Raw genomic sequence first — 24,993 nt, forward strand, 5'->3', positions numbered from 1 at the left:
AATGGGAAATTAATCATAATTTTGGAAAAGACAAAGATTACCATAATTATGAGATAGGGTAGAAAGGAGACATGTAACTAAGAACTGGGCTGAAAATTCAAAATAATTGCTTGCAAGACAGCTATCAGTGATATTCCTCAAGTATCATCCCTGGAGTATCTTAAGAATGAGAACACTTAATGATCTTGACACAAAGTCTGAACATGGTAATGAAATCTGCTGATGACAAAGTCAGAAGCCATGTCAATACAGTGAATTGGAGTACCATAAAAAGTAATAGACAATCCTAAGGGCAAGAACTAAAAAGAAATTTAACAGTGCAGTATGCAAGGTCATACACTTTGGGAGCAACAACAAAAAGATCATCAGCTGGAAAGATTGTTTTCTGTTAAGTCAGTATGACCAAACGACACAACGCAACAAAACCACCAAAAAGGCAAAGCCTGATATAGCTGAGGATGCCAGCTATTTCCAACCCAGAAAGAAAAGCATTAAAATACTTGCACGAGACCTCACCTGGACTATATACAGTCCTGGTCTCCTGCATTCAAAAAAGATGAATTTAAAACTGAACATCTCAAAGTGCAATCATAGCATGACAGAGGAATGGAAAGCCTATCTTGGAAGAGATACAGCATGTTTTACCTGAGCAAACCTCAAGGCAGAGATAAGGTTGTGGGGATACAACATGAAGGGGACCAACACTGGAGACAAGAGATGGAGGTAAGGATTTATTTCAGTTAAATGATAATATTGATCCAAGAAGGATGGGTCACAAACAACCTCAGGAATTTAGATATCTAACCGCTGAAACAATAAGACCCTGCTGGGTAGCCATCTCCCAACGGGCTTTTGTACCCTTGGCCATACCTGCTTCTAAGATAGAGAATTAATCAGTTTCTGAAAAGGATATTATAAAGGTTGACTGAAACAAGAGAAGCTGGACATGAAACTGGAAGTCCCAGTCCAATGCTCCTGTGATTAAGAGAAAATCAAAGGGCATTTAGAAATTGAAAGAACGCCAGCCTATGTACATAATAAGCAACAAATCAGATGACTTTTTCTATACATTTTGTATTTATGTGCTCTATTTTCTCATTCTTTTTTCTTTATAAGGAAACCATTTTAAAAAAGCTCTTTGGAACAGGTCCATGTCTCCTATTCTGTTGAAAGAGTTCCTCACAAACAGCACAGTATTCAAAACAAATGAAAACTTATGCATGTTCTGAAGGAAAATCAAACAAAAAAAGGTCAATTGTGCTATCCTGGACTACCAAAAAAAAAAAAAAGGATGAAAAAGAATCTAGGATGTGGTAGTGACTTTTGTGGTTAAAGCCCATATGGTTCTCTGATAAAGCATTCTTTTTAGTCTGTTTAAAGCGCTCCACAGTCTGACCAAGAGCCCATAAATACATGATGCAACATACTTAAGAGTTTTACTTAGGAGTTTTCCTCCCTCACTTCTCCTCGTAATTACTCTGTTTATTACTTGTATAGAGACCTCACATCTGTTACTAGATGGCAGAGAATTTCCTTTCACTGAGGTAGGTTTGGACTCTGTTCAGAGACTAGCTGCAGTGAGAGTCAGCAGGAACACTTTGCGTACTTCTAGAAACCAGAAATGGGCAAATCCAACAGTGCTTTGAGCTGGATGGTGCTCACATATACTCCATGCTGACAGCTGGCTGCATCAAAGCGAGAGGTGACAAGGTGCCAACCTGATTACTAATTCCTTCCAAATGCTTTCCAGATCAATCAAGAAGTTAATTTTTTAATTCACTTAAGTGGGTTTATTCCATGGATAATATTACACATAGGTCAGGTAAACCTCACTGTGAGCGATGACTATCCCTTCTAGCTGAACTTGGACCTGGAATGACCCTTCTTGGCAGGTCAGGGCTGTCTAGTTCTTTCTCAGGACTTTAAGCAGGCTGAAAAAGAGCCAAAGAGGGAATGATCACAGCTTTATGGTCACTTGTGCTTGTCATTGCCCAGGGAGCCATGTGCCACTGCCTTATCTGCTAAACTTCCCAGGAGTCTGCTCACAAAGAGCGAGTACACTCCCCAGCGTTGTCTCAAGCTCCTCCACTACAGACAGGAGACAGCAGAGCGTAACTGTTATACCCCTGCACCAGAGCACATCCAAAGACACATCACCTTTACATGGGTTGTAATATGATGAAGAAATGTTGTTCCACACAGCCCACAGTGACAATCATTATAAAACGGCTACACAAAATGTAGACTGTTATGTGCCAGGGTCCAGTTCACACAGCTTCTGTGACAACTATGTCATGACTTTCCCTGCCTCATGAAATCATGTTAACAGGTAAGAAAGTAATAATGTAGCTAATCAATACCAGCTTTTTGTTACTATTTGATTCTGGGTACTTTAAACAGAACAGTCATAGGAAGAAGAATACCATGAAGGATTACAGAAAATCTAGTGCTGGCATAGAAGAAAGCTCAGAGAGATAACCCACAGCACTAGACTTACACTTTTACACTGTCCTTACAGCAAGCAGCATCTAGAGGTCTCAACGTGACTGTAGAGAGCCCACTGCACTAGGCTCTGTGTATGAGCAGAATACAAGCCCTTGGCTCGGAGAAGTTGTGACCTAAAATGACTGGCTTTAACAGTCACATTAAATAATGTTCTGGAAAGCGAGTTATTTACACTGGACACAAATAAAGCAGATAATTGCTGTGAATTTAAAAAAAAAAATCTAAACACTCCCACGATTTAACTTCATTTGCTAACTTTGCAAAAAGCAGGGTAATGCACACAGAAATGAACAAATTCAAACTCCTCACATACATGACTGGTTCTAAATTAGTTGCAACTGTTCAGGAAAAAGACACACATATCATTGTGGATTACTCTAGGAAAACATACTCTCAATCAATACACAAAAGTGATCAGCAAAACCCAGATGTCAGGCTGGAGGTCAGAGAACAACAGGAATCAGATTCAGCTGCCTGTAGAAGCTGGAATATTCACCCTGGAAATATGGTAATCAGTTCTGCTCCTGTCCCTACTCACCTACCCTGGGTCACTAAAAATTGAATGTAGAAATAGAAAAGGTCTAGAGAAGAGTGACAATGAATGTTATTAGAGGCAAGGGAAGACTTGCCATCTAAGAAGAGATAAGAGAAGGACTATTTAGTTGAGAAATGAGATAAATAAGCAGCACATTGATAGTAGTAGATACAACGAATGATCACGGGAAGGGAAACGCAGTGTTCTTTCTTATTCTTTCTCATGATACTCAGGCAAAAGGGACCTCCAACTTTTTAAACACATTTTAGCATATAAAATGAAACTAAGTATAATTAGTTCTCCCGAAGTACCCTGAAGACCTTAGCAGGATTTAGAAGGAATTACATATTTATATGAATAATAAGAATGCCCACAGCTGCAATTGCAGGATTAAAAAAAATAGGAAAGGAGATAAGAGCTTTCATCCACAGCCACATGGTTGCTAGCCATGTGTGAACTAGTCACAGACTAGAGAGGATAGGTAGAAAGAATAACAAAGACCATCATTGTCATCATCACAGCCTGGGTTACTGCCCAGCCTTGAAGCTTCAGTCACATGCCAGAACTCCACAGTGTTGGTGTGGTACCAACACACATCGCAAAGTCAGCCCTTGTGCCAGGGACAAAAGATGGAGCTGGAAAAGGCACTCAAGGACAAAATGGCTGCTGGCGAACGAGGCTGAGCTCGGCAGATATTAAGCAGCCTGTAGTTCACGGTGCTCTTCGGACCTGCCATGTCACACTCATGTTTTCCTAGTAGGAACTCAGGTTGAATCAAGGTTGCCTCTATACCTGCTCTCCTTATGCAATACCCCAACACAGCTTTATATGCTGGGGATGGTCACATGAAATCACTGCATGGGCAAGCAGGGCAGCTGGATGTTGCACGTGCGTCTTAGAGGTCTTTTCCAAACTTAATGACTCTATTCTATTCTATTCTGTTCAGGGGTACACTCCCACGTATGGGGTCCGTGAGTTGGGTCACCACAGAGGACACCAGAAAATGTTCTTAAAAGCAAACAAGAGGTTAAGAGATAAACTTGGTCTTACAGATCCTTCCATACGCTGGTGCTACTGGAACCAGCAAAAATTACATTAGCCTGCACAGTAAGCAACAACCATGCCTTGTTACATCTTCACTGAAAGCATCTGGGCACTTACAGAGATTTCCAATCCCATATTATGACAATTACTTTGATGCTACGAGAAGACTCAGGATGAGATCCTGCTTCTCGCCTTCATGAGGAGGGAGATAGAATACTTAAGTATCTCAACTGGTCCTGGAGAAATGCAGGAGAGTATCTGGACTAGAAAAGAACTCCCATTCCTAACATGTGGGTTTATTGCACCAGCCAGTGCTGTTGCAGGTCAGACTGACAAGGCTCCTTTTGCAAATGTTGAATTCAGTCATTTTGACCTTGGCAGGTACAAAAAATTTATCTGGAGTCTGCTGCAAGGAGTTGCCCCTCCCACAGATCATCTTTTTATTATTTAAAAAAAAAAGACAGAGAGAGAGAGAGAACACAAAGATACAAAAAGCACCTAAGCTCCCTGAAAAGAAAAATAACTCATTAGGTGCTGGATCCTTCAGGAGACCAGAGTCTGGCAAGCAATTTGGACAGACATCCTTGCATTGTATTTTGCTGCATGCAATCTGCCAAACAACTGGGATTTGCTTACAGCTGATTAGAATAGAAAGCTTGCATATTATGCATGTCTAAGAGGGAACATAGCTTGATCTAATGCAAAATAAGAAAGATACTGTGTAGCAAGCATAAAATGGCTGCTCTTGCATTTTATGAAGACATACAGCAATGACCCTGAGCCAAACCACTTGAACTTTCAGACAATAAAAAGATCCTGCCTGCGTCTAAATTGTAAAGTGAACTTTACTGAATGCCTTTGCAAAGTGCCTGCACTCACAGATGTCAAAGCATTTCACAAGCATGAACAGCAAACAAAGATCCTAAAAAACCACTCCCTTCCTATGTCTCAGAGGACTCAATATTATTAAGTTGAACCTCCTACTGCAAGTTGCTAAAAACCTCCTTATGACAGAACAGAAAGAGATGGAAAATAATGTAAAGAAGTCACCTGATGTTTCCCTCTGCATTAAGATCAAGTATATCAGAACCATCCTGACATATTTTAGCTGATTTGCTCCTGAGAAATGTTCCATATTTCTGTAGAAAACTTGCTTAGTGCTCAACCATTCCTAAAGTTCGAAAGTTTTTCCTAATACCTAACACCAATCTTCCTTGGTAACCCAAGAGTTATAGGCTTTTAGCACCTTGCTCATCCTTTCTTTGGTTTGGCTCAGTCTCCCAAGCAGGTAGTAGATATTTTACCGTTGAGAACAGTGAGTCACCGAAAGGTTCAATGACATCTGAGGGTTGTAGGGACAGCAAAGCATAACTCTCCGCACTCCTCACCTCCCAGCAGGCTGCGAAACAAACCCGAGGCAGATGAGCAGCATTGCCGAGCCAACCGGTGGACATCATTATATCGATGAGAAACTGATGTTCTGTTTCTAACAATGTACAAGCCTAATGGAAGAGGCCGAAAGACATTACTTCCTGCTCTGTTGTCAGCTTGAAAAGGGAGAAACGCAATGAATCCAAAACTTAAATCTCCTCCAAAGCCTTGTACAGGAAACTTAGATCCCCTATGGGGCCGGTATTAAGGTTCTGCTAGAAGACATAACTAAGAGTAATGGGATGAAATTAACTAAGAAAATTTCCTAACTGAATTTCAGGAGCTAATAGAGCTCTCATTTTCCCCAGGGAAGCCGTGGAAGCCCCAGCGCTCAGGAGAGCTGCAGTAATAGCGCTTTCACAATCGGAAGAATTTCTAATAACGCATGTCAGGACTGATATCGCTCAGGGCCAGAACCATGCACAGGGCTGCGCTGGCCCAGCCCGCCACTGGCTCACTGGGACCATTGCAGAAGGTGCTTCTTTCAGGAGGGTAGACGATGCTAAACCTTCTACAGCATAAGCATGCAGCTGATAGAAATGCAACAGTGACTGGTTTCAGCACGGAGATGACCTTCCTCGCCAACTTGGGTCCGCTTTAAAGGGGGAACAAGAATACAACCTGGTCAAATTAGGCGAAGACCTTGGCAGCGACGCCAGGGTTAATACATTGCTTCTCCGTGGCAAAAATCAAAGGACACCTCTCCCGTGATGCCAGCACAACGGTCAGTGTGACCATGCTCTTAACCAAACCAGGAACTCATCCAACTCAAACCAAACAAAATCAGAACAAAACCAAGCAGATCAAAAAAATGCCATGGAAAATTTGTTACCTTTTTGTTAAACTTCCCCTTCCCTGTGCTCTCAGTTGGACATTCCTGTCATTTGCCCTGGGCCAGTTCTGGCACACCCTCATTGCACGGCAAGCTGAACCAATTCAATAAAATGCAGGGGGAAATAAAAAGAATTTATTTTTTCTGAACTGAGCTGAATTGGCTGGTATTTCAATCAGACAAGAAACATATCTGGTATAATGCAGGATGGCAGGAGCAGGGAAACTGAGGAGGAGGAACTGGGAAGGGTGATGAGACAGGATAACACCTAAGGATGAGATGGTGACAAATTGTTAATTCAGCTCAGCTATATCATGAAACTATACCCTCAGTATCTTGAGAAATCTAAACCCATTTTCTTATGAATAAAGTTGCCTTGGATCACAAAGCCAAGTGAAACACCTGACTCCATTTTGCCATCTATGAAATGGGGATAATAGGCATCTATATCATCTAGACTTATTTAACCCAAATACATCTTTACAAAAGGATGCTTCATGAGCACAGGCAAGTGTTAAAATAAAAAAAACAGACCCATAAAATCAAAGCAAATAACCCTCAACCAGAAAGCAAAGTCCCTACTCCCTAGACAAACTGAAATACTTTCAACTGATGAATTATTCATTTTGTTTAGAGCAGAATTTACAGTTATTTTAATTTAATCTTTAGATAAAACATATACTTAAAAAACAATACTCAACTCCCCCCTCCTCTGCCCCCCCCATCTGTAACAGCACTCGACAAAAGTGCCTTAAAATGGGTATACAGTCATTGATTCTGCTGCCAATCTTAGATGTTTTTTGCCTGAAAAAGAAGATAAACCTCAACTCCAACATACGATTAGAGGAGAAGCACAAATCACTTAAAAAAAAAAAAAAAAAAGATAGACAAGACAACACAGCTTCATTAAAAAACAGAAAACCCTAAGGGAATTTTCAACTTCGTAGTTCTAATGAGGGGGGTTGAAAAGAAGTAGTAAAGCAGAGGAAAGAAAAAAAAAATTATCTTTGGGACAAGACGTAACAAAAAAGAACACGAAACTGAACCAGAAATAGACTTTCAAGTTTAACCTCAGGTTTTCACAGAAAGGACTATTGTAGTCTTAGCTCTGTTCCCAAAGGAGGGTAAGCCACACGACAACATCACCACACACAAAACTCAGCATATTTCATGAGCAGGAGGCTCAAGAAGAGAACAGGTCAAGGTTGATATCACTAGCACAGCAGCGAGAGGGAGCTTGCACTGCAGTTGTCTGAACCACACCTAGTCTGCAGTTAAATATAGAACTTTACTTTCTGGAACTATTGCTCCTCTTAACCTTCAGAGCATAAATATTTGGAGAGATATTTAAAAAAAATAGAAAGGAGAGGGGAAGAAGGAGACCTGAATCTATTGTCCAAAATCTAAGCCTAGCGACTAATAAACTACCCTGGGAGAATTTCCAAAAAAGCAGTAAAGACTGGAGAATTGAATTACAGAAACCACAAGCAGCATTCTGGAAATCCAGTATAAACCAATTAGTTTCTTTAATACACATACCCGGTATGCAGACACTTATGTACATTAGACTTTTAAGTATATGTGCTGGCCCTAACTTTAATCTTAATTATATCAGGTTGGCACCAATATAATAATTAATTGTACTGGAATTCTTGTTGATTTAAATCTTTTATAAAAGAGAAACGAGCCCTTCAACCCTCACCCTTCTCATTCAGTTCATGGGCCATATCCTGACCAGTGTCATGCATTTTCAGTTGGAGAGCCTGCTGCTAGAAGCAAATCTCTCTAATTTTTTCAATTAAATTCAGATTCTTTCCTTGAAGTGCTCTCAGCTGGTTTGACACATCAACTTTTAGCAACTGCATTTCTTACCAACTGAGTCCAAGTCAAAAGCACATACCACAATTAACTGATAGAGCAGCCCAAGACTTTGATCCTCACCCAAAAAATGTTTATAGAGCTTCGCAGCAAAGTTTCACAAGTTTATAGGAAGTAGTAGTTCTGCATTATCTACACAAGAGTTTCCATTAAGGTCTAGATGCAACCCTCTTATCTTCAGGCATTTAACTAAATCACCAAAGTTGGGTCTAACTGCAGAAGGCTCCTCTTGTAGCCAGAGAGAAAGGTGCATATAGCCCTCATACGACTTGCACTAGTGGGACAGAACTGTCTTCTGGATCCGTATTTCTCATTGCTGAATAGCTAGAAGCCTAGATGAACAAGCACTTTACTGAGGTTCCCAAACACAAAGCTCAAAACTAGGTGCCTAAATCCCTGTGTGCACCAACAGCACATCAAGATGCTGCAGGACATACAAATGCAATGCAATGAAACTTGTGTTTAAGGAAAACAGTCCATTAAACTGAGGAAGATGCCTCCACTCACAGTCAAAATCCTTCAGACATAAATGAAAATTCCAAATAAATGGCACCAGACCACATGCAATGCCAAACACCATTTTAGTGGGCCAAATGCTTATTCCTGACCCTATGGCACCAAAGTGAACCTGATCTGTTTGGGCCAGACAGCCAGGAGTCTGGTTACCTTCATCCTGGCTGCTGTTATGAGTCATATTACAGACAAGCCTGGAAGACTCCAGTGACTTGTAAGTGAAATTAGTTAGCTTCTTCCTAGGGCTCCCAAGAGAGTGGTTTTCTCCCACTCTTTCAAAACTTGTCACATAAAACAACTCATCCTTACAGCTCAACTAGGCCTATTAAAGTGTAACAGTTAACCATATTCCCAAACTTGCTTTATGGTGTAGTTTCATTGTCATACAAAGCTTTTACTACGGCTCGAGTTAACTGTGTTCTTGCCTCAGATAAAACTCCTCAGCCATGCTTCCCAGTACCCACACACAAGGCTCTGAAATTCAGTGCTCGCGGTGACCTAGCAAGGGCTTTGCAAAATAATATTAAAGGCAGCGTGAAGGCAATGTTGCCGAAGTCTCCATTAAACAGCAGAATAAGAAGAAAACCCCAGCAGCAAAGACCTTACAGAGCACAAGACACAGCAAACAAAACCAAGAATAACAAAGAAGAAGAAATAGGGTAATGAAAAATCAGATCAAGTGATTATGTATCTGCATACACAACTGGATGATTTCCAGAGTCAGCACCAACTTGCCTCTTTCCATATACAGAACCTAATCTCACACCTTTCTAACAGACACATACCAAACCATTACAGGTTGTCTGACTTCTTGAGAGTGTCACAGCAGATACTGACTTTAGGAGAGATCTGAAGGAGGAGAGGGTAGAGCTTCCTTGCTTAGCTTTCTCTTACTGCTCTGTGTTTCCACAGCACCTAGCACAAAGGAGTCTAAGGCACTATCATGATTCAAACAGCAAATAATAGTAGTTATCGCACTTTAGGTCAGACGGAAACCAAGAAGGAAAACACCCATGCCCAAAGAGCTCTAATTCTACTTCAGAGTAACTAAGTATTTCACACACAAGAGGGTTAATAAGGAGATGGTACTGTCCTGAAGGTACACAGAGCTGTAACGTTTCTGTCATTCGACATACTGCGATCAGGACAGCCATACAAGCATTTTGAAGTGCTAAAGATCCTATACTGTACATTGCACTGCCTGTGCAGAGGGGGACACTAGAAAAACCCAGTCCCCTGTAGTAGCAGATTTCAGGTTTTTGCATTAGTTGGGTCTTGCAAAGCAGAACAAATTTCAAACATTTACATTATTTCCTTTGGGGAAACATTCAGCCAAAGCTGAAAACATCAGTGCAGTGCCAGGACAGGATAGGGAAATAAACACTTAGTTACTGGTCTGAGCCCTGCAAAGACCCCGTGATGGCCTGTGGCCACATGGAAGTATGTCCATCTCGTGTGTAAAACAGCTTGGGTCTCTGAGGGAGCTCAGTATTTTGGTCTTAGCTTAGGCAAAAGGAGACACTCTCCTGCTCCTAGTCAGTTCCAAAGACCCTTGTGCAAGCAAGAGGAAAGAGGAGCATTACAGAAAGGGCAAAAGCACATCCTAAAAATCTGCTGGCCAAGGACTCAATGGAGCTGCAAGCCAGAGAGGAGTGTAGCGCACACCGAGTCATCTGGTGCTTTCATGGAAAGGAGGTTCCTCATGCTCTCAGAGGGAAGAAAACTCCTCCCAGCCATTTAGCCCTTAACAGAAATAAGCATTCATCCCTAAACTACATTTGAGTTCACTAGCCCTTTTCTGTTATTCAGTATTATCCACAAAAGAGACATTACTGTAAGCAGAGGGAAAGGCAAAGCACATAGGCAGCCAGGAGACCAGGCTCAGAGAGTGCTTCGTCTCTGCAGGACTGAAGAGCTGGGAGCTCTAATGATCACCTGCCACTCTGCATATGTATTTGAAAGATCCACTTTGCTCTGTACTGTTCCCAGCTCATGTAAAAGGGTTGTAAGAGCCTTTTTGGACAAGGAATCTACTGCTTGTTAGATAAAGTTCTGCATCCTGAACAATTATAGCACTGCCAAAATGCCAGTATCAACTATAAAATAACATGATACAAATGAGTAGATAAACCAGTAAACTGGGAAAGGAGAAATGTAGAATGTAAAGAGTCTGCAGACCCCCACCAAGACAGAGCCTGGATTAGGCTAGATGGAAAGCTTTCTGCAAAAGCAAAGGAAGAGCTGAACACCAATACTCTCAGACTGTGCTAAGGACAAGATGTCTTAGGGGCTACAAAAAATGAGATATTGTCCAGAGCAGTGTAACAACTTTTTAAACAACAAAAGGGGTGAAATAGCATCTCCTACTCTATCTTTTAGAATCAAATGATTACACTGTTATTAACTTGCATGATGCTAAAGCACATCCATAAAAAATGAAGCTAGTGTTCACCAGAGCAGGAAAACGGATATTTGTATTGGCTTTAAAATGCCCATCTCCAAAACCCCAAAGTCACATACCTTTCCATAACAGCCAGGCACTCCTTTCTCCATGTGAACCGACTGCCTCGCCGTAGTCTGAAGGTCCCAGAGGTAGCTGTGACTGGGGGAGGCGTCTGTCTCCATTCTGGCTCTTCTATTGGGATAGGAGCGGGTCTCATGCTTAACGTAGCCCCTAAGAATAATAAATACTGTGTTTCCTAGTGGATTAAAAATCATGCCCATTTTCACACTCCTGCTCATGAAAAAAAGACAAGACAGATGATGAAACCATTCAAACTAAAAAAATAAAGCATCAACAAACAAAGACACCTTAAAGATACACAAAGCCAGCTAGAGTTCCCACTCCCAACCTCCAAGCCAGAGAGGTATCAGGTGACCATGGAAATCTAAGGGAGACATGACTGAGCTGACAGCCACTTAGGAAAAGTTGTCCTGTCTTCATCAAGAGGAAAAATGTCTTACAGAAAGGGTGAGCTATGCCCCAGCTGAGATTTATTTAGGTTGTGCTACTACCTCTTCTGCCTTAAAATGGGAAATAGCATGTTTCTATTTAATTGTACAGCAGTCTCAGGAAGCAAAATGTAAATCTATACCAAAGGTATTTCAATGTGTCTGAAGAGCTGAGTAAACACGAAGTAGCTCCACCTACAGAAACACACCCTGTGACCTGTGCAAACACGGGCTCCTGAGTGCCAGGTTGCCTGAAAAAGTCACTGAATGCAGATTAACAACACACCTTTCCTCTTCTGTCCCCCTTCTATGGATATATTTCTCCTTTCAAGAAGCCTGAGCTGGAAAGCATCAAGCAAGAGACAGGACTTGGCAAAATGCCTTCAGGAAAGGCCCTTTGAAACTTACCCCTGATTCTTTTCACAACAGCCTCTCAGTTAATAAATCAAGACACACTGGGAGACTGATCTTTCATACATCCCTTGGTGAGGATGGGAACCTGGTATAGGACATTAGTACATAAAACAGGGTATGTTCTGAAGGACAGCTTTCTGCTCAGTGACTTCCCCTGGAGGGAAGAAATAGCTGTTCTTGTGTGCAAAAAATAAAAAAAGCCAGTTGTATCAAAAGATAAATCACGACCTATATCCCATATGCATACTGAGTTCAACTGGAATTCATGCACTGAACCAGCCTGGATAGATCCAAGAGAAGCAGGCAGCTCTGCTCACAAGAGGAATGTAGTATTGGGCATACGTAAAAGCAGGGCTGAGACAGCAAATCCCTCTGGGTACACAGACTTGCTCTGAATGGTTAGGATTTAATCATAAAAATATACTGTGTTAGTGAAACAACACTGCTTGTTTTATTTAAAACAAGGTAAAAGGGTTAAGGGAACTTAGAGTTTAATCAATAAACAAATTCCTACAGTCAAAAAGCAAGAAATTAGCTATTTATGCATTTGGCTGTGTTCCTTTCCAGAAGTGCACAATAAGTATTTTCCTTACTGCCAGGGGCTTGCATCTGTGTTAGGTAGTGGAGCCCAAAATAATTTTAAAATTTTACCTGGGAGAAGTCTATGGGAAGTGAAGCCCACAATCTCTGCCTTGCATGCACAATGGACGATGAGTCTTACTAATTCCCAGCTAACGAGCCTACACAGATTACTTAAGTTTTATTGACATATGAAATATTTCCTATATTGCCAATTTATTGGGAGGCCATTTCAAGGCAAGATCCTTATCTACTCTTTCTAGTACATGCAAAGTTTAGGGGTCCGGGTCAGTATCAAGTTGCTAGGCTTTAAATGCTCTTCAAAAACTAAAAAAAATTAAAAATAATTTAAAAAGAGGCAGGGGAAAATGCGACAAGAAATTAGCTTTCCCTGCAATGTCTTAGCAATATACTTTCCCTACCTGATGATGTCATGTCACAGGGAGAGTATAGGAATATCAGTGATACCTAACATCAAGGTAAGAGATGCAGAGATTTTTCAGACAAAAGTTGAAAAAAAATCTGCATTTAAAGCATAAATTTGCTCCTGCTACTGATATGTTCACTTACTGAATATAAGATGCTTTTTTTGTTTTAGTAGCCTTGCTAGATCAATTCACCTATTTCTCTTTTCTATGGGATAACATCAATGTCAGCAGCAGATAAGAGAGAAGTATGCTGAGAATTACAAGCAAGTACCCACCACTGTTTTTTGCATACACATAAAGATGGAAGCATCTGAATGCCTACAGAGGCCCAAAATGCGCTTGGATCTATGAGCGTCAAAAGTGGTGGATGTATGCACTGCTGCCACATTTGATAGGGTAACTATGGACCTTTTCTTCATCGCCCTCAATTAAGTGAGCACTTGGGGATCCCGTTTATTCTGCTATTCCAATGCTTCACTGCAATATTCTCGCCACCCAGCTCCACTTCTTTACAACTTAATAAGTTACATCCTAGTTACTAGGTCAGATTCTTTTTCCAAACCCCTCAGCTTTTAAGAATAAGTGAAACCTCTCTTGAGCAGCATGAGCAGAGCAAATGCAGTATGAGATTTTCATCTTAGTATATGCATCAAAAAGCAAGACTTCTATAAGGGGTAGAGAGGTGAACCATCTGGGAAGAACTCCTTTCACAGAGAAAAATGAAAAACGACATCTCTCACTACCTGCCAGTGCTGAGTACCTTTTGCAACTATACAGAATTTTCTTTGTGCAAGCTAGCATTTTCTCAAATGTGGGATATGACTTCGGGGGTGCTGCAGGTGGGTCTTGGGGAGAGAGGGAAAGAGCGGTGCTCTCCAACTGGAATGCAGCTCTCTCTCTGTACGCAGAATTCCTCACAGCAAAGGCCTGCCTTCTCTCAGCACATCCCAGACACTATCCTAAAGAAAGAGCACTGCTCTTAAAAGCATCACATGCAATTGCTGATCCGCATCACATGTCTCCAAGAGGCCCTGCCATACAGGGGTGATGTGCAGAATGGTTGGAGCAAGCCTCAGGCCACGTCCCAGCTCCACGAAACCATTTAGTAGCAAGCCTTTGCAGCAAGTACCTATCATATATTATACTGATAAGAACAGATGTCACACTTTATTTTTAGCCAGACTGACCTGAGATCACATGATAAACACCCTTCAGTTACTACTGAGCTAGGCTAGATTTGAATCAGCAGCCTGCACAGCAAAAGGTTCCCTACAGAGCTCATTGCTTGGATGGAAAGGATCAGAGCAGGGACTATTTTCTCTGCGGCTCTGTAAGATAGTAAATCACCAACAACACGTTTCCAGTGCAAATCTCGTGGGATATCCAGCCCCTGATTTTTTTTTTTTTTTTTTTTTTTTTGTAGGCTTTTCTTTTATAGCTAAACAAGAACTGCTATGGGAATAACACAAGAGATGCTATATCTTGATAATAACTACCTTTCTTTTTCCCTTTTGTTCAAGGAGGAAGAGCACATGGTTTTCTCCAAGGTGACCATAGCTGCCTTCCTATTACAGAAGACTGGCAGAAATAAATATCCAGCCTAAATGGAAGCAGTCTGTATCCATCTGTAACTTCAACACATCATTTCTAGGTGCTGGCTTCAGTTTGCAGTACACAGAGTCAAAAGACATGCTAAAGTCACTCCGTAACAAACCTTCCGCATTGCCCAAGACTTAGTGCCAGCCAAACTAATCGGGCTAACAACTACCAATGTAAAAAGAAGTATTTATTTATTTATTTATTTAAAACCCATGGGCTCTGAAAAAATAGTCAGAACATTAAGGGACTCTATGCACTCATATACTGGCTTCTGAAACATATACTATTTATCTACTGCCAAATTGCTCTCAGTCCTCTACAAAACACAAGACATGTGGTGCCTGTCCGAAAAAAGCTCAATCTAAATGAAAAGCATCCCTATTAATTGGATTAAAGATCTTTCAAACACTAGCATTTAGCATTGACTTCTTCCCTTCAACAAAAAACTGCCTTTCACCCTAATTGGAGGCTGTTTCCAGAAAAATTTACAATCACTAGCACGCTGGAATTCACAGCATTGCTATTAATTCCGACATCACTCCTACCAGGAAAACGTTGATCAAGAGATTTTTGAGCAAGATTATTGCATACAGTAGGAAAAGGGGGGGGGGGTGGTGTTTCTGATCCATGAGACTTAACTATCTTTTGCAATGTTCCAGTCTGCTGTTGTCTGAACACTCGCCACCAAAGATAGGAGAAATACAGAAAGTACCCATGCAAATAGGCAATCAAAACCAAGCGAACAACAAACAGCATATTCAAGAGGCCAAAGCAAGCTGGCAAACAACAAACATGATGGAATTGCTGAGTCTCTTCTGTATAGGAGCAACAACATCTAGTAACACCTCAACAGCAGCAACATCTCAAAACTGCCATAAGGCTGCACAACACAAAGTTCTTTGGTTAGCAGATGCAGGACTGCTTGTGGATGATTTAAAGTGGTATATAGCACCATTATACCTTTGAAAAAAGAAAAATAAAATCTCTTTTGATGTATTTATAAGTCATCTTTTGTCCCCCATATTATTAGAAACTCCTGGCTGGGTGCAGTATATAAGCATAGTAAAAGACAGACCCTGCTATGAGGACCTTACAGGCAAGGTAGGCAAGTCATACACAGGAAAACAGTCTCATCTTTATCCTGGAGATGGGAAAATGAAGTGCAAAGGTGAAGTAATTTGCTAAGAGTCGTACAGAAAAACTGGCAGAGCCAAGGAAAGACTACAGGTCTGCTCAGTGATCTCCAGTCCTTTCCTCACGGAACAACTGTTCTTTCTCAACAGTTCATAAATTGATTATATCTGGTGTCCTAGTCCTTCAAAACTGCTTCAGTTTTGAGCGAAAGTTTTCATTCCATTACTACACAAACAAATTCAGTCAGAAAATGGACTTACTCTGAAGATCAAATTTTCCAAAATAAGGAATTAAAGAAATGGGGGAACTAAGAGTTCCCAAAGACTTCACTTTGCCCATTGTTAACTCAAATGCGTAGGTGCTTCTGTGCAGAGACCTGACTCTATCACTCGAAGAAGGATTGAGATTTTATTCCCAGCAGCTGGAATTGGAAAAGATGGGATATGAGAACAGAAAGCCAAATGTCACTTTCTAGTAAGTAAGTGAATAGAAAAACCACATGCCAGTCATTTAATCTCTTAAATTCCTTCAAAGGAGGACAATCTTTTACACTCTACAGAGAGTGCAGTGACAGCATCACTTCTTTGTGAACATGGCAGGAGGCTCTACTGATTTCCTCATTTTCTGACTCTGAAGAAGGCAGCAGAACAGCTAGTCAAGTCTACTAATCACAGGATACTGTAAGTAGTATCCAAAACTTAGGCTCCAAATTGGTTTTAGAACAGTAACTTAAATCCAGGATGCTCTGGAGAAGGTTGGTAACTCCCTTAATACACTGTATACACTTGCACATATGCATGTTAATTATCTCTTATCTAGCCACTCTGACCTGCAATATAGTAGATGGCAATAATTCAAAGCAGTGGATTATCCTACAATAAATAACACAACCATTTTCCTCAAGCAGACTTTTCCAACAGCTATGGGAAAACCGAGGGTTCCCCCCTTTACCTCAGACTCTAAAAAGAAACCAAATGTTACTTGGTCCTAAAGGGAACTTAAGTGCATCCAAATAGTCCCTTGGCATACGCAGAGAAGCCATCTTGCCTTTTACACTTCTTAAAAATTCTGTATAAGATCTCTCGTTTGAAAAAGGGTTAAACTCAAACAACCACTTTTCAAGAAATTTTTCCATGTGTATAAAGAAAAGAGAACAAGACCTCAGCAAGACAGTGCATCAGAAAAATAGAGGTTAACATCGGTTCATTTCAATTTAAGCCGTAACCTTCACAGTTGCAAGTCTTCCTTCCTTAGACACTTCTCAGGAGCAAAAGGACGAACAAGATGTGAGCTTGTGGATATGGGGAAAGAAAGGTTAAGAGGAAGAAGTAGATATTTCAGTGCTAAGTTTGACAGAATACTAGCACAGAATACTATTTCTTAAACAGCTCCAAATGATATTGGCAAGAAAAGATGCAAGGCTATAGGAAAGAGCCCTGCAACAGTTTTCATTGTTAGGAGAGGACTTTTGGTTTTTTTTCCAAAATACACCTTCAAAAAAACCTCTATTTCTCTCCACTGTTTTGGAGGCAATACCTTCCATCAAAGGAAAATGGCTGAGAGTTACTTTGTAGAGTACAACTTCAGGTTTTCAAAGCAGCTGATACTGAATGGTTGTATCCAGTAACTTTGCTGATCCTTAGTATCACAATTCCAGCCACTGCAAAATCAAGTCTTCTTGGCAATCCCTGCAGCTTGCCAGCACTTCACAACCCTTGGCACTTTAATTCTTTAAAACAGTTTTCTAGATGCTTAACAGAAAGGACAGGCTTGGTTGTCACTTTGAACCCACTCAACTTTAAGCTAAAGTATTCTCAGGCCAACTGACAGCTGGAGCCTCTTGATTTTCAGCTTACACACAGAGCAGAAGTTTTTAGGATCTGTTTTCACTGGAATTTTTCTTAATAGAATTCTGGATATTGAAGCCAAGTTCACATAAGAGAGCCTGAGTCTTAAATTCTTCAAAACAGTTACACAGTTAACTGAATCATGCCATTGTTTAAAGGAAATTAAACATAAATATTTTGATCTTTACAATAAAACTGCTAAAGGGAAAAATAACTGTGGTCAAACAAAATCTATGGAGAAGAACAATGCAAGGAAATTAATTCAACTGTGATTTTGAAGATTGCTGGTTAGTTAAAGATAATAAGGAGCTTTACTCCTCTTTTTAAATTTAAGATCTGTTTTGAGATTTGGAGAAGCAGGTGGGATTTGAGAGACACATCTCCAGCTTATCACTGTAACTATCAACATCCTATCCATGAGCTTGAGATCCAACCCAAAACCCTCTGAAGTTATCCCAAAGTTCCTCTCTGCTGAACCGTGTGGTTTTTGCTGCAACTTTATATTATGCAGCCATTATTACTGTTTTCTATTTCTTCATACTGAAGAGCCTCAGCATTTATTTCATGTTAGCTGACTACAACTTCACTGACAGCTTCTGATTCCCAGAGTTAACTAGCGGTGAGAGGACAGGGCAAGTAACCGTGACCGAGGAGCTGGATAGACTGATATGGAGGAGTCAGCTCTAGATCATTTGCTGCAAAGCAAAGTGCAGATTTGTTCCTACCCTCCTAAAAAGTAAACTGGTCAGAGGGAATACCTCTACAGTACGCCAGACCAAGAAGTGAATGATCAGTGATAATACAAAACAGCGACAAAAGGCTTCTTTTCCATAAATAAATCAGCAGGAGATGTTTAGGCTGTATTTGTTTACCAGGATTTGTCTTCTCAAGCTGGTACCATCTGTAAAATGCCCTTTTCTTTTGTTCACTCAGGTCCGACCCCTGCTGCAACAGCCAATGGGAGATCCGGCTCTGACTGATACCTGTAAAAATACAGAACAAAACAAAAACAAGACAGAAAGAGGAAGAGAAAACTTGTTCTTTTTAAAATATTTTGAAGTGGTTTATGTACTGATAAAAGGTGTTGTCTTACAAAGCCCAGGAACTAGCAATGTTTCAATCACAGAAAAAGTAGAGAATTCAAGTTTCCCCACCCTGTCCCTAACTGCTTTAACTTCTCCCTGCTGTTATTTTCGACCTTACTGAAGGTACATCCTGCAACCAGCAAAATCAACCTACAAGCCAAGAGGGTACAAACTGGGAAGTCAAATCTACCACTGACTTAAATTGCCCACAACTTCCCCGATTCTTAAATTTCTTCACCCGTGAAATGGGAACAAGTCCCCTACCCACTTTTTTATATATATATATATATACACACACATATATATACAAAAATGATAGTTAGGAGATCATTATCATTCAATGCTTGAGTAAGAAGGGAGATAAACATAGAAACAGTTTATATGATATAGATTGAATCAGCCCAGAAATGGAGCAAGCCAACTATCAGCAGCTATAACAACGGCTAGGAAAACAAAACAGGAAGGGCAGCTGTCTGTCAGCAAAGCAGGGTTCAAGCTCTAGGTATCCAGGCAAGATTAGGGACAAAAAGTTCCAGAGTTTTTAAAGCAAGACTTCTAAGAAAACAGTAAAAGGGGGAAAACCCCTAGAAGTTAATAAAGCTATTTCCAAAGCGTGACATTGAATGAAGAATCGATGCAGAAGGGGAAAAGAAGTGATCAGAAGGAGAGGAACCAAATAAAGCAAAAGGTTTAAAAGTGCACTAGGAGATGAACTGCAGATTCATTTGAAAACATCAAAAAATATATAGTTTGCTGAGTAACTGAAGCAGTACTTCAGGTAGGACTCCCTGTGCTTTCCACAACGGTCTTCAGCTATCAGAAAGGGTTAACAACATCTAAACTCTCCTGAGAACTAAAGTTTTAGGAGGTGCTCCAAGTAACAATATACTGCTGAACACCACCTGTGCCACCACCTGCTTGGTGGTAATACTGAGGCAGGTAGAAGGCTGGTTTTCACACAGAAACCAAACTACCTCTCCCCTCTTGAGATGCATCAACGTTTTATAAGATCTCATAATCATATTTAACTCACGAAAAACAACCCCCTGTAGTCTTACCACTTCTAATACAGGGGTTTTACTATGCTTTTTTTTTTTTTTTTTTTGCATTGAACACTGAAGCTAGTTAACTTTAGAATGATTCGACTTGACTCTCAGGTATCATATTCAGGTGGGTTTACTCCAACTGGATTTTTAAAATCACAGGGTTTATGCTCTTAACTGTTATTCCTTACAGAGAATTCCAGAGCCTATGAAGTTTTAATTGTCCTGGGGAAAAGGGATAGGTGTGTTTTGTTTCAAGTACAGAAGCTTACTGCTATTCAACAGAGCTTTGCCCACACAACACACCCTGGTTTGGTTTTGCTTCGTGTACATCTATTGATCTTCTTAACGCCCGTTCCCAGAGACTGCCTTTGCTCCACAACTGAAAGAGTTCAGAAACAGCTGGGGCAGTCAAGAGTGGACTACCCCCAGGGCCCACAATGGGAAATATAACTGAGTTTGTACTACTAAGGAAGTAGAATTATTCAACCAAACACACATCTTAGATTCTGCCAAGTTTACATGAAGTAACTGTGGAAGCATACAAGTTAATACCAAAAGAAGTCAATCTAAGTTGATAAAACTCTCTGGCCCCAAACAAGGCTTCAGTCTACTTGAAATCAGGCAATCTAGAGGCCTGATCACCAGTGAAAAGACCAAGTTTTGAAAATTTGCAGTTCTTCATCTACCATTATGATTTATAAAAGCCATTTCTTTAACACAGTGCTGTGGGACACAAATGTTTGTGTCTTACTGCTTTTGGCTGCATGGCTCCTATTAATCAATGGGTAACAGCACCATTAATTTACTTGTTTACTACAGTCCACTTACACTTATTGCAGTGAATTACTGTTTGTTGAGTGTTTGGATAGCAACGTAAGATAAAAATGCAAAGCATTATTAGATAAAAATTATAAATAAAGATTAAGTATCTTCAACAAGAGTCATACAGCGGAAAATGCGGAAAATCCAAATTCTGCTCAAGAGGCTGCCTGATACTGTCATAAAGTGGTACAGATGTTAGCCACTTCAGACAATGTGCTCAAAACAAAGCAAAGGAACAGGAGCCAAAAGATTCAAGCTGTGTATTGCCATGTCCACATTTGACTCATTTCGAGTCCTCACAGTTTATAAAAGTTGCTTCAGCAAAATGGAGCTTTGTAAAGGACACTGAGATGTACAGATTTAACAAATGCACTATAAATTCTCAGTACATTATTACTTGAGTACAGTATCTCATGAACGGCACTGCAGTCCATAGCATTTTTTCTTGCATTAGCAAAAAGCCCACAGCCCATTTTGCTCTTTGGCTAGCAGACTTCTATAGCAATGCTGCAAACCCAGATAACACGTCAGATATGGCTTAGGCAGCTGATCTAGGTTTTGGTCATAGGAATGTAGTGGATGACCTCTAGAAGACCCTTTTAAGTTCCATTTCCTATCATTCTTTGCTGTGTTTTATTATTCTGTTTCCTTGTTTCAGAGATCTGTAATGACAGCTAAGCTTCTTGAAGGTTTCCTCTACCTATACCACTTTTTAAGATATAAAATATCTTTCATCTGTACCTCAGCTCGGTTTAGAGGCCCAAAAACTGTATATTCCAACAGCGTGTCTGATTCAAGGTCACATGCAAAGTCCATAGCAGAACTGATCCAAGATCTCCTAGATCCCACTACAATGTCTTAATGACAAACCCATCCTCTACTCCTTTCAATGAAAAAAACCCAAACCCCCAAATTGTCATGTCAGTTTCTTGCATCTCAAGTGGGTTTTACATAGGGACAATGACTAGTACTACCACCAGCACCATCCTGTCACATTGCCTGTAATCATGCTACTTTAGGAAATTGCACTGGCAGGAAAAAGAAATCATCCTGCTGCCAGAAGCAGATTAATGAAGTAAGTTCTCTGGAGTACTGAAAATCCAGCTGTCTTGAGGAAATTGACTCTCAAACTGAACCACAGACCTCAAGGAAGACTGCCATCCTCTGGGCTCAGCATCAGCAGGGACACAAACACATTGTAATGAGCACAACTACTTTTCTCACAGAAAATACTGAAGAAAGAAGTGGTAATCACAAAGGATTATAGCAATTCAAATGTTGACTTCTTGTGTCACACGTCACTCCTTCCCATAGCAGGTTACACTTCCTAATTATAAACAAAATGGAGATGACAGTACACACATGCTCTTCTGACCAGCCCCATTCTCTCCTACATAAATCATTTGGGGAAAAAGTTTCCCTTTCAAATACATAGAAGAAACGGCAAAATGCATCTTCAAGAGAAGGCAACTGGTATCTGCAGTACAAATCTGCTCATATCCCTCAAAACCGCTATTCATCAAGTCTCTGGTAACTGGTTTTCACCTTCACAGATTTGTTCAGCGACTCTACTTTGCATTTCTTTAATGTTTCTTTCAGGAGAGATTTTTAGAAGCACCTGGAATACGTCAGATTTGGAGAAAAAAGTGACTGTGTTTTAATTCTTCAGTTTGTAAGCAAAGTCCTAGATTTATATAAAACATGCTTGCAAAGGACATCTATCAATTTAGGAGATTAGCAAAGCTTGTTTACAGAAAACCTGCAAAGATCAAAATCATAGAAAAACAAATCTTTGCCTGTGTTGTCATGAGTATAAAAAAATTTAAAAAAAGGAAAATGTCTTTCAAAATCCAACTTCTTGCCATTTCAGATGATCAGTAATTTTCTGAGTTCTCTTCACAATGGAACTAGTTAAGTTTCGCTTTGTTTGTATTTGCATTTGCTCAGCATCCCTGTGTGTAAGTTCCAAACCTTAAGGGATTTTATTTATGTTACAGCAGTACTTCAAGGCTGCCCTCCACTGCGCTAGATGCTGTGTGTGTTTAGCATAATATAAAGCTAAGTCCTCAAGATCTCCTATCAATTAAGACAGAGACAGTAGGACAGGGCTCAACTGTACAAGCAGAGTAATTGGGAAGGTTAGCAGAACTGCACACTGGAAAGCTCTATATGCTATGTATGTAAAAAAAAAATTACCTCTGCATTTTATTGTTGTCGATTATTTTTTTTTTAATGGTGGTTTTTTTTTTATGGGTGGTACTAGCCTAAGAATTGAGAAATCTGAATTCAAATTCCTGCTCTGCAACAGACTGCTTCCACTGTGACCTCAGGAGAGTAAGGGTTTTTTTGTTCCTTCACCCCCTAACTGTAAAAAATGGAAAAGGTACTATTTCCAAACCTTGCAGAGGCATCATCCATCAAAGCATTTAGCCAGGCTGCAAAGAGCTCATCTATGTATACTCCTCCCTCTCTCCTTTACTGTAGTACATAAGAGAAAGATGTTAGTTTCTGAAAACATTTCCCCTGCCCTCCATCTACATCTGGAAGCTAGAAGACAGCATCTCTTAATAAGTTTACATTTATCTCTTTATCCTTTGCCTTCTGACCATAACTTACTTGGTACTCAGATACAATTCTGGTGGCAATTAAAGCAAATTGCAGCACACGACTTCAAATTATTGTTGATAAAAATTTGGCTTCTCACCTGCCACATGTAGGGATAAATACCTACCCCCGAGTAAGCTGCAGCTATGTTAAAAGGAGCTTCAAATAACAAGATAGGAAATTCAGCAGGAACTATTATTAGCTCCTGTTTATACTGTCATTTTTCTTATCAGTAGGAGATTATTTATAAAGAGCCCAACCCAAGTGCTTCTTGTTTATCTTATTACAGACACTATTAAAAAAGTTTCTATAAAAAGCAGCCCCTGTATTTAGGACCAGCACTAATAAGTGTTATGCTAGGTTTTTGCTTCTTATCAATCATTCCTTTATTTTCAAGTCAACATTTAATACTCTGTTACTATTTTCCAATCTGCCATCTTCTCCTGGTACACAAGGCAGCCCTGTAGAATGTCTTCCAGGTTTAATTTTCCCTGTCAGATTCATTATCTAAATGACTTAAAGTTTCTAGTCATTTTATAAAGACTAGGAGATCCTAAAAAACTGTTCTACTGCAACAGCTGACTTTAACCTTCAGGTCCATGTTCCTCTCTCACGTATCCTACCCCTCCATCACCTCCCATCCCCTTGCGCTGCAGCACAGGAAAAACAGAAGGAAAAGCCATTTACTGTTGCAGAGTCTGTAAATACAAGGCTGCTCCCTGTGCTTTGTAGGACTGTGGCGGATGTAGGAATGTGTATTCTATAAATGCATTGCACTATTAGAATTGAGAAAAAGGAGAAAGACATTTTTGAATTAAATGCTAAGTGGCTTGAAGAATTAGCGAAATAAGGTAAAATGGAAGTTTCAAGGGGCAGAAGTTGCCATAGAGGTTCGTGCACCAAGGACAGAACACAACAAGATACAGAATGGGGACAAATACGGTCATAAGCACAGAGGAAACATTATACTCTCTCATGAGCTAATCCAAGACCTGCCGTCTGAAGACATGCAAATACATTGTTTTAGCTAAAGTCCATCACTTATATATCCAATTTGGCCACCTTCAAACCCAGCCATAATTAAGAGAAGGAAGCAAAGTTTTAGGTTCCTAGTTAAAGGTCTAACATCACTGTTCAGATGCACTATTAGTCCTTTCCCCTCTTCATGCCATCCTCCCCTCCCATTACATACACACACACAATTTTTCAGAGTAGTAAAGAACTTAACAGAGATTAAAAGGAGAAAGTTGACAGCATGGATAGGCAAGCCAAAAAACTCTCCTCCTGGACAGAGCCAGCCATAAATTTTTTGTTTCTTTCTTGCCTCTCGTCCCAGGGCAGAAGACATGAACACTAAAAGCTGAGGCCATGCTATTCTGCATTTATCTCAAGTATTAAACAAATTACTTCCCAGCTGATGCAGGGTGGTAGCCAGTGGATGGGCAAGTCAAATATGCCCAACATCTGCCCTACTGCCTCCAGAAACAGCTTGCTATGTTTGTACTACGACAGGTGATGGAGTCTGTAAGCACACCAGCCTCTGTGGGCTGCTGATCTGTTCTTGCAGAATTGCCCCATTTCATGCTCTTTCACAGCCTCTTCATTGGCCAGAATAGGCTGCCACCCTGATGTGCAAAAAAATAAAGAGGACCCTGAGACAAGGATCACTGGAGCCTGAACAGTATTTTGGAAAGGTATCATTTCACTCTTAGGATCCTCCTCTATGCCATTTGCTACTAACCACT

At 40.4% G+C, this 24,993-nt stretch overlaps 1 protein-coding gene across 4 annotated transcripts in view; it reads right to left on the bottom strand.

The window, feature by feature from the left end:
• HMBOX1 (homeobox containing 1) overlaps positions 1–24,993 on the bottom strand; it is a 62,620-nt gene that overhangs the window by 19,243 nt on the left and 18,384 nt on the right. For all 4 annotated transcript variants that reach the window (XM_010583156.1, XM_010583155.1, XM_010583157.1 and 1 more), the window contains exons 4-5: positions 18,564–18,674; positions 11,259–11,412 (exon numbers count right to left, since the gene is read on the bottom strand). In XM_010583156.1, coding sequence (XP_010581458.1) covers positions 11,259–11,412; positions 18,564–18,674 — 265 coding nt within the window. The remainder of the gene's footprint in view (positions 1–11,258; positions 11,413–18,563; positions 18,675–24,993) is intronic.

Source organism: Haliaeetus leucocephalus, unplaced genomic scaffold (genome assembly GCF_000737465.1).
Source record: "Haliaeetus leucocephalus isolate CR32 unplaced genomic scaffold, Haliaeetus_leucocephalus-4.0 Scaffold871, whole genome shotgun sequence".
Lineage (NCBI taxonomy): Eukaryota > Metazoa > Chordata > Aves > Accipitriformes > Accipitridae > Haliaeetus > Haliaeetus leucocephalus.